At 54.9% G+C, this 18,432-nt stretch overlaps 1 protein-coding gene across 1 annotated transcript; it reads right to left on the bottom strand.

Annotated features, from left to right (window-relative positions):
- Positions 1-1,917: 1,917 nt before the first annotated feature.
- On the bottom strand, positions 1,918-17,512 carry DRC11L (dynein regulatory complex subunit 11 like). Its single transcript, XM_039472981.2, has 19 exons — positions 17,460-17,512; positions 16,529-16,856; positions 15,438-15,557; positions 14,961-15,146; positions 11,869-11,940; positions 10,254-10,459; positions 8,797-8,881; positions 8,219-8,341; positions 8,016-8,091; positions 7,493-7,599; positions 6,645-6,731; positions 6,497-6,555; positions 5,591-5,673; positions 5,330-5,437; positions 4,349-4,548; positions 3,783-3,869; positions 3,316-3,493; positions 2,680-2,918; positions 1,918-2,129 (listed from the first exon to the last, which is right to left on the bottom strand). The coding sequence occupies exons 1-19, from the start codon at positions 17,468-17,470 to the stop codon at positions 2,022-2,024; spliced, it is 2,463 nt and encodes an 820-aa protein (XP_039328915.1). The 5' UTR covers positions 17,471-17,512; the 3' UTR covers positions 1,918-2,021.
- Positions 17,513-18,432: the final 920 nt, after the last annotated feature.

Genomic DNA, 18,432 nt, shown 5'->3' with positions numbered 1-18,432 from the left:
ACTCTGACTTCATATTCCTTTGGGTATATACCCAGTACTGGGATTGCTGGATCATAAGGTAATTCTATTTTTATTTTTTTGAGGAACCTTCATTTTATTTTTCAAAATGGTACTAATTTACAACACCAGCAACAGCACACAGAGTTCCCTTCTCAATAATAGGCAGTCTAACAGACATGAGATAATATCTCATTGTGGTTTTAGATTCACATTTCTCTGATGATTAATGATGTTGAACATATTTCCAGTTATCTGTTGGCCATTTGTGTGTGTCTTCTTCTTTTTTTTTTTTTTTTTTTTTTTTTTTTTGAGACGGAGTTTCACTCTTGTTACCCAGGCTGGAGTGCAATGGTGCGATCTCGGCTCACCGCAACCTCCGCCTCCTGGGTTCAGGCAATTCTCCTGTCTCAGCCTCCTGAGTAGCTGGGATTACAGGCACACACAACCATGCCCAGCTAACTTTTTTTTGTATTTTTAGTAGAGACGGGGTTTCACCTTGTTGACCAGGATGGTCTCAATCTCTTGACCTCGTGATCCACCCGCCTCGGCCTCCCAAAGTGCTGGGATTACAGGCTTGAGCCACCGCGCCCGGCTTGTGTGTCTTCTTTTGAGAAATATCTATTCAAGTCATTTGTCCATTTTTTAATAGAATTGTTTTCTTGCTATTGAGGTAGTTTGAGTTCCTTGTGTATTTTGGATATTCACCTCTTATCCGATGTTTGATTTGCAAATATTTTTTCCCAATCTGGATTGTCTCTTCACTCTGTCCTTTCCTTTGTTGTGCAGAAACCTTTTAGTTTGGTGCAATCCCATTTGTCTAGTTTTGCTTTCATTGCCTGTGCTTTTGGGTCATATCCAAGAAATCTCTACCCAGACCAATATCATGGAGCTTTCCCGTTTCCTTTTAGTGGTTTTATAGTTTCAGGTTTCCCATTGTCTCTCACTACCTGTGAACACACCTTGGCCTCATCCACACACTCTGTACATGGTCCATGGATCTGCCTCTTCCAAGAGAACACCCTGGGGCTCCCCAGCCCTTGGTATGGTTGCCCCTGCTCCCTAAGTTCTCTGACCCCACTCACCGCTGAGCTGCTCCCTCCCCAGCAAGGGGAAACCCACATATGGACTCCCACCCCAGGGGCAGGAGGCTCTATCCCATTGAGCACAGAAGGTTAGGGTGTGGTCAGAGAACACAGTACAGAGCTGGGGCAGGCAGGGTGCCAGGGGAGGGATCTTTAGAGAAAAGAAATGAAGGCCACCCAGAGAAATTGGGTCTAGCCAATGCTGCACTTCCATGTCCACCGAAGCATTGGGTCTACCAGCAGCCCTTGCCCTGATCACAAAGCCCCACCACTTCCCCACACCATTGCTGAGGCTTCCTCCCCATCCCACTGCCCCCCGCTGCCCAAGCACCCTCACCGCCCAGACTTCCCAGACATTTTGCTAGAATAGTCAAACCCTAGAGTAGAAGGGACCTTAGAAATTCCTGGTCCAATCTCTCTTCACTTTATAAGTAAGGAAACTGAGCCCCAGAGACAGGAAAGAACTCTCCGGGTCACACAGGAAGTTAGTGCCAAGTGGGGTCAGAACCAGGGACAGTTAACTTCTAGACTTGCATGTTTTCTTTTTCTGTACTGACTCAGACCTTCCTTCTCCCGCCTCTCCTCTTCCTATTTTTTCTCCCTTAAATACTTTGAGGAGGAAGAGAGTCAGGGAGCCAGGATAGGACAATGACAAGGAATTGAAGACCTAGAAGTGGGGCTGAGGACAGGGATGAAGGAGCCAGAGCAGGGACGTGGCAGTGAGCTGGCGAGGGCCAGGGCCCAGGAGAGAGGTGGGTGCCAGATGGTGGCAGGCACAGGTCGGGGCACAGAAGGAAGGGTGGGAAGACACAGATATGGATGGACAAGGAGAGTCTGTCCCCAAGTCATCTGGGCATTTATGCCTCTGCCCCATCCCTTTACCCCGGGCCACTACCCTGTCCCGCCCCACTAATCTCAGGTGCCCGCAGGCCTCAGCCATCACTTCCTTTTCTTCTTCTCCTTGGCCAGCTTGGCCTCCTCAGCCTCCAACTGGTCCATCCTGTGTTTCATGTTCTTCTTGCCCAATGGGGTCTTGAAGTACCAGTCCTGGGTTGATGGGTACAGGAGTGGTAAGGCCCTTGGACCCATCCTGACCTCAGCCCTCCCCTTTCTTCAGCAGCCTCTTCTCTTGCCCAGGGTTTGGAGGTCCTACTAGAGCTGAGGTTTCCCTTGCTCCCCACCAAGTGCTTTAGGCATGATGTCAGCCATTCTCAGGGGACAAGCCCTCCTCCCTCCACACCTGCAGCCCTCTCTCCTGTGCTCCCAAGGCCATCCTTGGGTGGGCACTGACTCAGGGGTAGGAAAGGTGGGTGCCAGCTGCTGTCAGAACCCACCAAGGGCTCCTGATACCTTGGTGGCCCTTTTGAGCTCCCACCCTCAGGGAAACCAGGTAGGAAAGCCCCAAAGCCTTGGCATTTCCTGGTGATTTCATGCTCCCTTCCCAGCTGAGCTCCACAAACACTTCCACGAATTGTTTTCTGGTAATTTGTGGGAGTTACAAATTACCAGAGGGAGGGGAGGGGTAAGAGGTGTGTTTTGGGGGGCCTGACTCCCCAAAGGCGCTGCTCACCCACAGCCCCTGCCCCGGCTGCCTCACCTTCAGGGACTCCTCCTCCTCCCTGTACACTGGATCCAGCTTCGACAGCTGTCCCAGGAACTCGGAGGCCACCAGGGGCCGCTTGGACAGTTGCAGGAACCGCCGCTCACTCAGCACCGACTGAATGGCTTGGAGAATGTGACCCGGTGTGTAGCCATCGGAGACCTTGGCCAGGGCACTGATGTCCAGGCGCTGGGTTGGCTGGATGCCCTGGGCCTCTATCATACGCTTCCAGAGCACTGCAGGCACGTGGAACACATGGGGCTTGGAGGGGCAGTGGGCACCAGGGAGAGACAACAAGGCCTGAGCAGCCCCCGCCTGGATCTAGAAGGAGCTTTGTGCTCTGAGGGGCAGCTCCATGTTATCAGCTCCCCTTCCCCTGAGGAGGTACCAGATCTCAGGCGAGGCAAGGGTCTTCCTCCCAACTCAACCTGAGGATATGGAGACTCGGAGGACATAAGCCACCTGCTTGTGTCCACAGAGCCGAAGCCAGGACCCAGGCCACTGGACTGCTTGTCTAGCAGCCCTTCCAGAAGACCTGGCTGTGGGGTGAGGGCTTGCAGCAGCAGTGGGGGATGGGGAGAGAAGTGGGCAGGCTTTGGGAGGAGCAGCCAGCCCTGAGTCCCCAGGCCTCACCATAGCGGGATGCGTAGTCAGGCCTGGGCATGAGAAGGATCCGCTCATAGACCCGGCACAGCCCCCGTATCTCAGCCAGCTGCGGCCGGGAGGTTGTCCCAATCAGCATCACACGGTCTCCGGGAGTCAGCAGCCGCAAGGCCTTGGTGAGGTCCTTCTTTATCCGCTTTGGGTCTATCTGCTCCGGGGAGGCGGCGGGAGTGGTGGGGCTGGGGCACAGTGGCCCAGCGTACGGGGCTCCCAAGTTCTCAGAGCACATGCCTTGCCCTCAGCCTCACCTCAGCCCTAGTGGTGTGAGGAGGCTGCCCGTCTTGCTCTGACACAAGGAAACTAGGTGTAAGGAGTAGAGGGGACATGTGCCAGGCCCCCGTGGGTGAGGTTTGGAGTGACCTGAACAAGCCCAGGCCTTCCAGCGCGCCCCAGCTCATGCCACCGGCCACACAGCTTTCCTGCGCACGCTCCCTCACCTCCCTGTCTTCTTTGGGGATCTTCTTATAGAAATTCTTCTCAGCATTTCCAATCCAAATCACAGAGGGCTGTAGGAGCCGGGCTACCTGGATGGGTCAGAGAATAAAAATCAGATGTTAGATGGCCCTGGAGAAGGGTCATGTCCCTGCTGGTCAGAAGCCAGGATGAGGGCCGGCCTTGGGCAGGGGCTGACCTTAGAGACCAGTCTCCACTCCCTACACCTGCCAGCCCCACCCCCAGCCTGCTGCTGCACACACCTCATACCTCAGGGTAAACTGAGTCACTGCCCCCCCATGGGGGGGATGCATATTAAACCTCATCCTACTGCATATTAAGCCCATGAAAAGGAACTGCTCTGTTTCCTCCCCTTTTTCTTCATTCCCCCACCATAGGGACTGCAGGGGAAACCCAAGCTCCTAGCCCAGGTTGGTAGGGAGATCTCACCAGTTCAGCGCCTGAAATCACACCCAGTAGGCTGATGGGTGACCTCTTAGGCATAGAGCCCACCCTCCTCTGTTGCCACAGGTCTGAGAACCAGAAAGACCAAAAGCTGGGGGCTCCAGACCTTAAAGACTATATGCACCATCATCTGTGCCCCGTTCCTGCCAGGATATTTGCCCAGCAGGTTGTCAGGGGACAGGTCGAACAGGTTGGCGCCAGTTTCTGTGCACACCGCCTTGACCAGCATCTTCTTCCCCATGCCAGAGGGGCCCACCAGGAGGATGGAGCGGATGAGCGGGGCCATGGTGTGGATATCCCGGGAGCCTAAGAGCAAGAAAATGGGCCAGAGACAGATGACGGATCAGCAGCAGGAGTCAGGGCTGGAGTTAACGACTTAACTCTGTGTAAGGTCAGGCCAAGGGGCTGGGGCTGGGGCTGGGGGAGGAGGTGCAAATCATGGCATTCTACCTTCCCCAACACCAGCAGATCCCCTAGTCCCCTAGGCCTGGGAGCCAGGAGTTGCAGCAGGAGATTTTGAATGGTTTAGCAGTCTCCAGCATGAAGAGTGTACATGGTGCTGGGAGGGAGCCTGCTACCCCAGCCAATGCCGTTTTCCACTCCATGCGCTTCCACTCCTGGATTATGACATGGTGGAATTGAAAGGCACGAGACGCAGGAGGCGGAAGTTGCAGTGAGCTGAGATTGCCCCATTACACTCCAGCCTGGGCAACAGAATAAGATTCTGTTGCCACCAAAAAAAAAAGAAAAATAGAAGAAGTCATGGAATAAACCGCTTCAGAAAGCTTTTCAGCTCAGCTCAGCAGGTGTAGGGCTGGTCTTCTAGGAGCAGGACAGACCCTGGGTTGTCCCTCACGATTGACTAAGGGCTGGCAGTATGGATCCTCAGCAGGTCAAGGGCCCACATGATTTCTGGGGTGGCCCAATCTTGGTGTGAGCTCCAGCAGGGCCTGGACAGGGCAGGAGCACCTGGGGCTTGGAGGCCCAGGCTGGACGTGCCCACCTCAGCCACCCTACCCTGACCCCAGCCCTTACCCCGAGGGCTGCCTGCCCAGAGCTGGCTCCTCACACCCCCAGGGCCTCTCACCAAGCCGAAGGACAGCATACAAGGCCACGTTCTGTCGTATGTCAAACAGAGAGGGCATGGGCAACTTCTTTGCCAAACTCAGAGTGGATCCAAGATAGAGGCAGTCACCTGTGGCAACAGGTAGCCACTGAGCGACAGGTACCCTCTCCGAGTGGCGATCGGGTAATCAGCCACAGGAAAGGTGTGGCTGGTAGGCAGGGCATAGAGGAGCCTTGGCACCCGGCTATAGACTGAGAACAGGCATTGTGGGAGGGGTCTCACCTATGTAGTCTTTCAATGCCACTGACTCGCTCTTCCTTATAAGGCCAGCAATAACAAGCTCTTCATACAGAGACTCCACAGTCCTGGCAGAGGATGGCACAGGAGGATGCCCCCCCAGGGATGTCAGCAAGTGACAACACATGGAAAATGGTGACAGAGATGGGGGACTGTTGTCATGAAGACAGGGGATCAGTGGTTCTCATGACAAACATTCTGGTCAAAAATATCCACAGTCCCTGCAGACAGGCAGAACCAGGAGTGGCACCAAGTCACCGTCCCAGGAGGCAAGCCTCCCGCAGTGGGTGCTCTGTGAGAGGGGCGTGAAGAGTACAGGAGCCTCTGTGACACCCATCAGTCTGCCCCCTGCCCAAAGGTTCACCATTAGAAATCCAGTCATTTGAGTGAAACATTGCCCTCTTCTTAGAAACCACATTTAAGATGTGAGTGCTCCTGGGACAGACAGTCATTAAATTAAAGCAGCTGACATCAAGGAGCTTGTGAGCTCTCTTTACCAGACAAGTCAGCAGGAAGGGACTGCTGATGAGTCCCTTAATGTCCCAGAGCGGGAAGTCCAGGGGGAAATGGCTTTGGCAGAGATATCTTGTTAAGGCAAAGGTTGGAGGGAGGATCTGGAAGTGTGGAGCAATGACCTGTTTAGAAACTGCATTTGACATCTTACTCTGCATCCCACATGCCTTTACTTGATCCCCACAGCTATATTGAGTTTGGCAGGGCAGGTATTTGGTGAACAAGGCCAGGGAGTCGGAGAGGGAAAGGGACTTTACCACGGTCTCTCAGCGGCAGAGCCAGGACCTGCTACTGCTGGGTGGGTGGGTGCATGGGCAGGTGGACTGGGACTTGCTCCACCACCACCACATGCAAAGTAGGCACCACAGGGCCTGCTACCTGTCTGGGGTCAGATCTTTTTCCTTCTTCTTTATCCCACGTTTCTTCCCAGGTGTTTTCTGGTTGGAAACAAGCACATAGGTCACTGTACCCTGTTCCTTACCTCCCCATGTGCCCTCCCCTGCCCAGCCCCAGCCCCTGATCTTGCCTTTGGAGCCCTCAAGGCTTGTCTTTCCTCCTCCTTGTCCACAGCCAGACGGAGGTTTCTCAGCTCCTGACGCATCAGTTCATCCACCTAGGGGAGACAGCAGAGGTGTGGCAGGGTGGCCTGGGGCTGGGAGGACAGGTGGGAGAGGAGCAGGCAGGCAGGGATGGGGAGGAGCCTTACAGAAGAGCCCAGTGAGCCTGAGGAAAGCAGTGGGGACAGCCCTGGTGCCTTCCCACATGTTACTCTGTGTTCCTCTCTCCCTCCTGGCACCTGTTCACATTCAGTCATAATCCTCTTCCTGCTCCCCAAGAGCCCTGCTCCTAACAGCCTTCAATGTGGGGAGAAGCCTCCAGATGGAGTTCAAGCCCAAGACCCACCCCTGAGGTCTCTGTGACCTGAACGGTTACGTAACCTGTTAGCCTCACTTTCCCATGTGTACCATCAGGAAAACCATGGGTTGTGTGAAAGATATGATTGAACACTCCTGAAGCCCATGGCATGGGTGGGATGCATCATCAGAGGGTTCCTGAGGATGGTGGTGGGGTGTGGATACCCTGGCTTCAAGCCCCTCCTATACCCCACTCCCTTGCTGCTTCAGCCCTGGGAGAAAGCAGGACCGGGGGAGGCAGAGGAAGGTGGGAACTGATGTGGGCAGCAGGTGGAGCTAGGACCACACATCAAGGCAGTGAAGTCTACAAAGGATGAGCTGGGGACTGGAGTTGGGGGTTCAGGACATGAGAGAGGCCGAGAAATGGGTGGGGAGGAGCCCGAATCTGGCTGGAAGTGCGGGGCATGGGAGAAGGTGCAGGGTAGTGGCCTGCAGGGAAGCCCTGACCCCTCGCTCTCACCTGTATCCGGATCTCCAGCTCCACCTCCTTCCTCTTCTCCTCCCGGAGGGTCTCAGAGTCATAATTCTGACTGGGATGTATGCCCTCACACCGGTTCTTCCATAGGTCTGATCACAGAGAATGGATGCATGTGTGAAGGTCAGAGTCCCAGGTGTACACACACATGCCTACATGTGTGCACACAAACATGCACACATACAGAGACACATGTGTGCACACAGGTCAGGAGCTGGGCCCTGGCCAGTTGCCCTGTCCCCACCCACCAGCCTGGCACTGCTTCTACCCAGACAGCAGACAGAGTTGACACCAAGGCCTGTGACGGCAGGATTCAGACCCAAACCCATAACACCCCCAGCCAAAAAATACCAGACCCCTCCCTCTCCCCATTTGGTGTTGTCCCCTTTACCCACACACCCACACTGCCACCTCATGGGCCATGTGGCAGATGCCCACTTTCTCCAGGACCCAGGGCCCCAGGGCACACAAGGCGCAGACACTCCTCCCCAGCCGTCTCCCCTCTTACTTAAGTATTCCTCATGCCCGGCGCTGATCATAGGGATACATTTGGATGGCAATACTTGCAGCACCGCCTCTACCTCCTAGAACAGAAACATCCTTGACCTTGACTTCATTACCTCTGCCTAGCACAGACTCTGGCCCTAATCTTACCGGGACCCATCTTCCTACCATGAGTCCCCCAAACCATGCATCCGGAAGGTGTCTTACCCGCTTCTTCCCCTTTTCTTCCTTTCCTTTCTTCTTCTCTTTTTCATCCTTTTCTTCTTCCTTGCTCTTCTCTTTTTCTCTTTTTTTGTTCTCTTGGACCTGCATCTCTAGTTCCATTCTCACCTGTGACCAATGACACAAGACATTTCAGAGAAGGTCAGGGGGATGTTACAGAAGAGAACCCAGGGCCTGAGACTAGGGTGGACCAAGGATTCCCTAGGCCTAGAGTAACTGATGGGGTTGGGACAGCTGAGCATGCAGAGACTCCATCAGGGCCCAGTGAGAAATGCCCAAAAAGGAGCATTCTGGTCAGAGCCACTCTTCTCTTCTGGGCCATGGGAATCTGGAGCCACCACAGTCTCCCTGGACATCCTTGCTTTCCCCTCCACAGTGCCTGCTCTGGCCACAGCTGCTCCTTGCTCCTCTTCCACATGCTGTCTTCCTCGCTGCATTTCCCCTAGCCACCTCTGCCTCCATTGAAGCTGATCCCCAACTCCACCCCATCCCACTCAGTATTCTCTGTAGCCTCTGGCTCCACCTGCCACAGAAAACCCCCTGTCCTTCCTCCAGCCAGGTACCTGTTCTGGAGTTTTGTCTGCAAAGATCAGGTAGGATCCACCTAAAGATTCATCTGGATAATCAGGGAACCGGCCAGTAAGGTCACTAAGTGAACATAAAATGATTGGACAGAAAGATGAATGAATGGATGGACAGATGAATGGATAGGTAGACAGAGAGGTGGGCAGAAGGGTGGATGGGTAGGTGGACAGATGGATAGACAGATGGAGAGGTGAACAGAAAGGTGGTTGGGTAGATGGGTGGATGCCTGGATGGATAGATGGAGAGGTGGGTAGAAGAATGGGCAGGTAGGTGGGCAGATGGAGAGGTGGGTAGAAGGGTGGGTGGTTAGGTGGACAGATGGATGGATGAATGGGGAGATGGAGAGGTGGCTGGAAGGATGGTAGGTGGATGGACAGATAGATGGAGACGTGGGTAGAAGGGTGGGTCGATAGATGGACAGATGGATAGATGGAGAGGTGGGTAGAGGGGTGGGTGGATGGACAGATGGATGGGTGGAGAGGGGGGTAGAAGGGTGGTTGGATGGACAGATGGATGGACAGATGGAGAGAGGGGTAAAAGGGTGGGTGGATGGACAGATGGATGGATAGATGGAGAGGGGGGTAGAAGGGTGGGTGGGTAGAGGGATGGATGGGTAGATGGAGAGATGGATAGATGGATAGATCGATGGATGGATGGATAGATGGTAAAAGGGTGGGTGGGTGGACAGATGGATGGATAGGTGGAGAGGGGGGTAGAAGGGTGGGTGAGTAGACAGACGGATGGATAGATGGAGCGGTGGGTAGAAGGATGGGTGGGTGGACAGATGGATGGATAAATGGAGAGGTTCATAGAAGGGTGGGTGGGTGGACAGATGGATGGATGGAGAGGTGGGTAGAAGGGTGAGTGGGTGGACGGATGGATGGATGGAGAGGTGGGTAGAAGGGTGGGTGGATAGACAGATGGATGGATAGGTGGAGAGGTGAGTAGAAGGGTGAGTGGGTGGACAGGTGGATGGATAGATGGAGAGGTGGGTAGAGGGGTGGGTGGGTGGATGAATGACAAATGGATGGATAGGTAGATAGAGAGATGGATAGAAGGGTGGGTGGATGGATGGAGAACGCCAGAGAAAAAAAAAGGACCAGGGAGATGGAGGGAGAGAAGGGAGGGATGGATTGTTCCCAACAGGACAGATCACTCAAGGGGCATCCATGGGTGCTCTCCCCACCCTATCCTGGCACTTTCTCTCCCTTGTGGAAATGGGAAGTCATCTGTGGAAATGGTCCTGTAAGTTGGGGCCCCAAGGTTGAAACCAAGAGGGTCAGCAGTGTGTTGGGGACCTAGAGGTAGAGGAGAAAAGGGCCGATCTGGACTAGAAGGCAGAACTCATGTCGCGGGGATGGGGCACGAGAAGCCCTGAGGGACGCTAAGAGAAAGGAACGAAGGACTGAGGGTAGGGTCAGCTGAGGACACTGACTGGCACTCGATAAACCACTGTCGGATTTGCTCCTTCATTTTCTCCTTCATGTCAGGCCCCTCTGTCTCTGCGAGAGAATCATGGGTCTTCACCATCGCCGCCTGGAACTCCTCCTCCTTCTCCGTCTGGCGGAGCCTCCGGCCATCCTCCCCTCGGCAGGCCTGGGAGATGACGCTCAGGTGCTCTACCTGGTTGGGTGAGGGGAGCTGGGGGAGTGGAAGAGAGGCTGAGGGGCTCAGGAGTGGGAGTGGGAGGAGCCAGAATCCAGTCTGGATGCAGCCCCCAGCCTCGGGCACAGACATCCGTACCCGCTCCTTCCCCAACACGATGCTCATGCAAGGCCTCGTGCGTACACACCCGCACAGAACAACGGGCATGCCTGCATCGGGAGAAACTGTGTTCGGAGCCGAATTCATCTGTGTAAATTACTCTAATAATGAGTTTGCTAGATGCATCAGGACTGGCCCCTGCCCGATTTCCCTAGCACACCCTCCCCTGGAGCCTGCGGCCCCAACCCCCGCCAACACCCCCCGCCCCGCGGCCCGAGTTGGCAGCCGCTCTCGCAGCCACTTTCCCGCCTCATTGGCTCCCAAATGTATTTTAAATATCACTCTGCGCAGAGACAATTACTGAAAACGCTGAGCTCACACTGTTGATAGGCCCGGGCGGCCAGGCTCATTCCTCACCCACTGCCGCACGCAGACCCCTCCCTGCTGAAGCCAACCCCTGCCTCTTTCAGCCTGCTTTCATCTCCTGGGGGTCCAGCCCTCTGGCCCCACAACAAGTCTCTGACCCCCACTCCCACATAGTAGCCCCTGGCCCCCTCCTCCTCCCAAGGACCCAAGCCTCCAGTGGTGGCCTCTCAGCCTGCAAGATGTCACCAGCCCTGGGAAGGCTCCCTTCCCTCCAATCCCTCCAATCCCCAGCCCAGCCCCCGCTGCAGCTCCCTCCACAGCCCCCTCTGGCAGCTAGGCCTCCACCGGATCCGCCCAGGGCAAAGCCCCTCCCTCAGGGAGCAGGCCCCCGACACCCCTCCAATCTTGGCCTGCCTTTTCCTAAGTCAGTGGAGACCAGCTGGGCAAGAAGACAGAGAACAGGGGACAGACAGACTCAAGGAGCCAGGCCTACTGGCTGCAGACACACGTCTACACACAGGCACGCCGCCTGGGAAGCCCTGGTTTGGGGAGTGTGTCCCCACCCCGACACAGCCCCTGGTGTTTCCCTGTGGCTACCAGAGGCTTGGGGGGGGGGGTGCAAGTGTGGGTGTTCCTGCTGGCTTTGTGGCCTCCTCCCTCTGGGGGCCCACCCCTGCAGCCCCTCCTTCCAGCTGGGGGTGGGAATGTGGGGTCCAGGATGCTCTGCACAGTACCCCTCGCCGGCCCCACAGGTGAGCTGCTGCCAGGGGCTGATCTCTACAGGATGAAGGGTGTGAAGGCATATGGCCTAGGGGCTTTCCTGTCCTTCTGCATCTTTCTCTCCCAGGCTCCCAGCCTGGCCTGAGTGGAGAGCACCATGGGCAATGTGGGTCCAAAAGAAGACTGTGCTCTGGAGTGGGGGCCCTACCCTGGCCAGCTCTGTGTTCCAGGCCCCACCATGGTGGCCAGGTTGGGCTCACCATGCCAATGAACTCCATCTCTGTCTGCCGGTCCTGCCGAGTGCGTCTCCTCTGTAGGTAACCTTTCCACACCTGGCGGAGGGAGGAAGGGGCACATGGGACACACACTCTCCACCCTGCAGAAGCCGATCTCTGAGAGGGTCATGCTAGAGGAGATTTCGGGTGGGGTGGGAGGAGCCCTGGGGAAGTTGCTCAGGGGCACACTGAGCAGGAGCGGCCTGGAAGAGTGATTTCAGGTGGGCACTCAAGCCAGCATCCCAGGGCCCCCCAGGGATTCCCTCCTTCTCCTCTCCACCCTAATCTGCTGTCTCTTTTGAGGGACAGATCAGAGCTCAAGCACCCTACACCACTCCCCAGAATCCCCAGAGCAATTGAAATCAATATTTGATTCCACCCAGGCACATAGACATTGGCGCTGTAGGGACTGTGGAGCTCCTCAAGTTGATCCTACATTTTTGACCCAAGACAACTGAGGCCAGAGACTGGACATGACCTCACCCAGGCCCAAGACCTCATCTGTGCAGAGATGGACCCGTGCTCTATCTCCCAGCCCAGCCACTTTCAGACTCCAGGATCACCGAGTGGGGCCGGAAGGTGGGGACGTTGGGCAGAGGAAGGCAGAGCCAGGGCCCAGGCCAGACAGTGCTCACTGTCTGCCTCATGGCACCTCTAGGAGCAGAGACTGGTTCCTGCACTTTTCATCTGGCCTCCATCCTCCCACTCCCATGACCAGCACAGGCCAGGCCCGCCATGACTGGGTCCTTTATACATTTTTTCCTTTTGTCAGTGCTCCGAGTGACTCTAAGACTAGCACACAATATTTCTGTACTCTTGATGTCTGGCAACAGGCACAAAATGACCTGCTTTGGCCTCTAGGGAAAGTGGGACCCAACTTTGGGGTCCAGCCTCCTTTTTCAGTTTTTGATTTAGTGAGCCCTCCTGTCAAACGTCCTTCTCAGACACTGGTAAAGTCATCCTGGCTCAGACAGGCATGCTCAGCGTACTGATTAGTAATGCACACAAATCTAACCCATTGGCAGAGGATTCGTCTTCACAGAATCACTATTGTTTGTTAGTTGGTTGCCAGCTTTTGTCTTTTGGTGGGAAGGAGTTATAAGTTTTCTCTAGTAGGCTAGGAGGCAGAAATGTTTGAGGTATTGGGACTTGAGAGAGAGAGGACAGGAGGGGAGATTGATTTGAGAGAGAAAGAGGGCCCACCCCAGGTCAGCAGTTCCTGGAAAGAAACGGTGGCAAGAGGCTCCCGTGACAGGGTGGCCTTAGGGGCAGCGACACCACAGACCACTTTCTGTTCCTGCACTGGAATTTTCCCAGGGCTCCTCCAGTCTCTGGTCAAGCTGTTAACCACTACTACCAGGAGTCCACCTGTGTTAGCAGAATTTTAAGGAATGGTGGGAGAGGCCATGATCGCACACCAAGGCAGACAGCAGAGGCTGACCCAGAGAGGTGCAGAGTGGCTGCCCGGAGCAAGGGAGAGGTGTGACAACCAGGATGGCAAGAATGCTCGGTGACCCTTAGGGCAGAGAAGGGCTTTCTGCAGTGAAGTGAGACAGGGGTAAAATTATGGAAATTACGTTATTTCCGTGTTAAACTGTGACCCAGAGGCAAAGAGCTTGGGGGTGCTTAGATCACATCAGTTATCAAATTAATTCATCATGATCCAGTTTCCCTCCATCTTAGTTTCTGGGAGGCTCAGGATCGTTTTTTGTTTTAAGAGATGGGGTCTTGCTATGTTACTCAGGGGTCAAGCAATACTCCAGCCTCAGCAGGATACATTTTAGTGGCTCACTTTTCAACAGTCTTAAGAGTTTCTGGAGTGATCATCTATTCTGTTCTGATACTCTCTCTCTTTTTTTTTTTTTTTTTTGTTAGAGACAGAGTTGTGCTCTGTCACCCAGGCTGGAGTACAGTGGCATGATCTGGGCTCACTGCAACCTCTGCTTCCTGGGTTCAAGCAATTCTTCTGCCTCAGCCTCCTGAGTAGCTGGGATTACAGGCACGTGCCACCATGCCCAGCTTATTTTTGTATTTCTAATAGAGATGGGGTTTTACCCTGTTGGTCAGGCTGGTCTCAAATTCCTGAACTTGTGCCTGCCTCAGCCCCCAAAATGCTCGGATTACAGACATGAGCCACCGTGCCTGGCCTGTTCTGCTACTCTATTATGGACTTTTCTTCCCTAATTTTAGTGATCCTTCTGTTTCTGGGTATCCTTTTTTTTTTTTTTTTTTTTTTTTGAGACGGAGTTTCGCTCTTGTCACCCAGGCTGGAGTGCAATGGCGCGATCTTGGCTCACCGCAACCTCCGCCTCCTGGGTTCAGGCAATTCTCCTGCCTCAGCCTCCTGAGTAGCTGGGATTACAGGCACGCGCCACCATGCCCAGCTAATTTTTTGTATTTTTAGTAGAGACGGGGTTTCACCATGTTGACCAGGTTGGTCTCGATCTCTCGACCTTGTGATCCACCCGCCTCGGCCTCCCAAAGTGCTGGGATTACAGGCTTGAGCCACCGCGCCCGGCTCTGGGTATCCTTTTAAGGTATCCTTTTGAGAATAGAGATGTGGATTAAATAACAAACAAGAAAGATACATGCTTACTGACTGATTAAAGTACTGACTGGTTTAGAATCTAGTTGTGGAGACTGGGCGTTGTGGCTCACGCCTGTAATCCCAGCACTTTGGGAGGCTGAGATGGGTAGATCACTTGAGGTCGGGAGTTTGAGACCAGCCTGGCCAACATGGTGAAACCCATCTATATTAAAAATGCAAAAATTAGCTGGGTGTATTGGCAAAAGACTGTAGTTCCATCTACTCAGGAGGCTAAAGCATGAGAATCGCTTGAACCCAGGAGGCAGAGGTTGCTGAGATCATGCCACTGAACTTCAGCCTGGGCGACAGAGCAAGACTCCATCTCCAAAAATAAATAAATAAATAAAAATTTAAAAAAAGAAAAGAAAAAATATCTAGCTGTGGGGCTACAGAATCCAAGCATCTGCAGTCCTGTCATCAATTGCTGAGCCCAGCAGGCTTCCTGAATGAGGTGACTGCCCTGGCCCTCCTCCTGGGCACCTAGGATCACCTTCTGTATGGTGACAGCTGCTTGGCCCCGACTGAACTTGTGCCGTCCGTCCTCCCGAATCCTCCGATCCCGCTCCTCATCTCTTCGAATCTCTTGCATGAAGGTGGCTCGAAGCCGCCCTTGCCTGGCCCGCTCTGCCCTTTGTATTAGAATTATGGCCTCAGTCCGGTGCATTCCTGTAAAGCTCTGGCCAGAACAGGGGCAAAACAGCATGAGTACGAGGGAGAGCTTGCATCCAGGGTGGGCTGCTGGGAGACCAGCCACCAAAGGATGCACCAGGGCACCATCCTCCCAGAGTATTTGGGAGCCCAAGTCTCTTGGCATTAGAAGGTTACTATGAGCACAAGAACAGCCTTGAAGAAGGCCAGGGATTACCTAAAGGGCACTCTGGTATAGGGCACGGAGGGGCCTCTGCATTCTGGAGGCTTTCAGGAGAAGGGGAATGGAAGTATCTGGGAGGGTGTCACCCCTGTTTACCTTCCGGGAGGACACTGGCTCCAGTCTGGACAGGATCTCAGCCAGCATCAGCCTTTGCTCCCGCATAGCAGTGGACTGCTCCAGCAGGAAGTATTTGGGGATTGGAACCTCTAGGTCAGCCTTTGGGGGAATGTTGGGGGAGGAGGGTCCGAAATCAAAAGTCTGGGCCGTCTGGCCAATCTATTACCATTTTCAGCTGCTGACACACCCCCCCGTGCTGTTTTCTTCCATTTTAGAGTCCTGGGGTAGGAAACTGAAAGGGTAATGGGCAGATGCCCCCAAGAGTCATTCCTCTCTTTTACCCCCATCATCTGGCTGCGGTTGAATTCTGGAGGATTGTGGTAGGTGGTAGTGGTCTCAAACCTGGTTGTGTATCAGAATCAACTGGGAAACTCTTAAATGCAGATTCCTAGGTTCTCCCCAGACTACTACATCAGAATGGCAGGGCCTACAGAATCTTTCCCCCCCACCCCCCAAGTGCACTGCTGCGGCTGATTGGGGAAAACTCTGAGATAGTCCTGGATATGAAGCAGTTACTGTACCCTGAGCTTAGGGCCAGACTGGAGGCCCCACCAAAGCTCTGCGCTCTACAACAGCCTTCTAGAACTTGCTCGGGCACACAGATCACTGGAGGGTCTTGATAAAACGCCAGTGAAGATTTACTGGGTTAGGGATGCAGTTTCTCATTTGAGATGTCAATGCTGCTGGTCCAGGGACCACACTTTGAGGAGCCTCTAGAGGACTCTCCTCACAATCTCCTGCAGTTCATGGGTCTTCCCAGTCATTCAGGGGATCTCACCCTGACTCCATCCAACTCCCAAGTACCTCATGCACCCAGCCCCTTCCCAAATCCCTCTCTGCAAGGTCAAAGCCCATCCTCTGATCTTCTTTGCCCTCCTTCCTTCCCTAGCAGGTGTCCCAACACCAGGAATATCCACGGAGTGAGGGGTAGGCAGGGGGTGGTCGGCCCCACCCGACCCCAAGCTGTCGGGGGCATGGCTCTGTGTCCCAGGTGGTCAAGGCCGGTCCGCCCCGCCTCTCCCCTCCCACTACCTGGCTGTGGGCTTGGCTTCGCTGCCGCACACACGTACCGGGGTGAGCTTGAGATCTTGCAGCACGAGGTCCAGGCAGTGGTTCTCACACAGTTCGGCGCGCACCAGCTCGTCCTTGAGCTCCAGCACGCGCCCCGCCACGCTGTCCAGCAGGCGCCGCACCAGCCGCCGCTTCTGCGGCTGCACCAGCTGGTCGTAGACGGTGTCGAAGCGGCGCAGCAGCCCCAGGTAGTGCAGGTAGAGCGACCCGAGCCTGTACTGGAAGGTCTGCCGCTCCCGGTCGGGCACGGGTTCGAGGAGGGGCTGCTCTTGGTCCAGCAGCTCCTGCAGGGTCGCGTGGGAGGACTCCCAGAGGCGCTGGTAAGCTCTGGAGAGAGGATGGAGGGCGCCACGTGCTCTGAGCCGAGGAGGAGTGGGGAGACAGAGCCGCCCGGCCTTTTGAGGAGTGTGGGCTCGGGGTACCACAAGGTGTGATGTCACTCATGGCTCTAAATGGACTTCAATGAGCTGAGGAGCCCGCAGAGCAATGAGTGGATGCCGATCTGGTCTTAGGGAGAATGTGGGATTCGGCTGTGCCGTAGGATTAGCAGACAGAATGGGCATGACCTTTGGGGATTTGGGGGGGAAGCTGGCCCAGACTGGGGGCTCCAGTAAGGATGGGGTCTTTGGGAGTCAGGGGCAGTGGCCCTCCAGGTGTGGGGGCAGCCCATGGGTGCTGCAGTGATCTGGGCTGGTGGGTGGGAAGTGGGGGTGAGGGATGAACGTGGAGGAGGGTCCCTTCCCCAGAGCAGAGCCCTGGTTCTGGAATTAACCACCCGAGGGAAATTTGCACAGTGAAAGCTGCCAGGGTAGCAGCAGCAGCTGGGGCGACCCAGCGGCCAAACCCCGACTCCGCACCAGCCTCTCAGGACAAGGAGGTGCTCTGCCATTTGTTCTCTGCCCTGGGGGCCCATGCCAGCCCCTCACTCACCCCTCAGACATAGTGCCCACTTCTCCACGCTGCCCCTTGTTTGCTGGTGCTGGAATTCACAGAAACTCTGTGGCTCCCTGACTCCACCCCCAGGGCCACAGGGCAGAACAGCCTGGTTTTAAGAGTTCTAACCCATTGTACCAGTGTTCTAGGGCTGAGGAGAGGGGGCTGGTAGGTGCAGAATCGGGACACTCATCTTGGAGGCCGTCCTGGAAGCAGCACACTGAAGGGACCATGGGGCGGGTGGCTGCAGTCTCCCACAGAGCAAGCTTTGGAAGCTTAGGGAAGAACATACCTAACTTTGGTCATTTTTCTTGTAAAGAACAAGTGAAATAAGTCTCTATTTGAAGCCCCCTAAAAGCTTTGGTGCTCTGGATACATCTGTGCTAAAGGCATTCCGCTTAACAAGGCATCACTGCAGCTTCTCACCCTGAGTGGTCTCCGTTCCCTCTCTCAGCCCCCGCCTCCTGAGCCCCACAGCCCTCCTTCCGTCTCTGGATGACAGCACAGAGGCCCGCGCGGTAGAGGGAAAGGCACTGGTTTGGAGTCAGAAGGCCCCGAAGGCCCAGGTGCCACTTTGGATGAAAGTGAGCATAGCCGGGCGCGGTGGCTCACGCCTGTAATCCCAGCACTTTGGGAGGCCCGAAGCGGGTGGATCATGAGGTCAAGAGATCGAGACCATCCTGGTCAACATGGTAAAACCCCGTCTCTACTAAAAATACAAAAATTAGCTGGGCATGGTGGCACACGCCTGTAGTCCCAGCTACTAGGGAGGCTGAGGCAGGAGAATTGCTTGAACCCAGGAGGCGGAGGCTGCGGTGAGCCGAGATCGCGCCATTGCACTCCAGCCTGGGTAACAAGAGCGAAACTCCGTCTCAAAAAAAAAAAAAAAAAAAAAAAGAAAGTGAGCATAACCACACTTGCCTTCCTGGGGCCTGCCAAGAGCTCAAACCATTCCCATGAGCCAGACCCC

Source organism: Saimiri boliviensis, chromosome 10 (genome assembly GCF_048565385.1).
Source record: "Saimiri boliviensis isolate mSaiBol1 chromosome 10, mSaiBol1.pri, whole genome shotgun sequence".
NCBI lineage: Eukaryota > Metazoa > Chordata > Mammalia > Primates > Cebidae > Saimiri > Saimiri boliviensis.
This window is presented reverse-complemented; position numbering and strand designations above follow the sequence as displayed.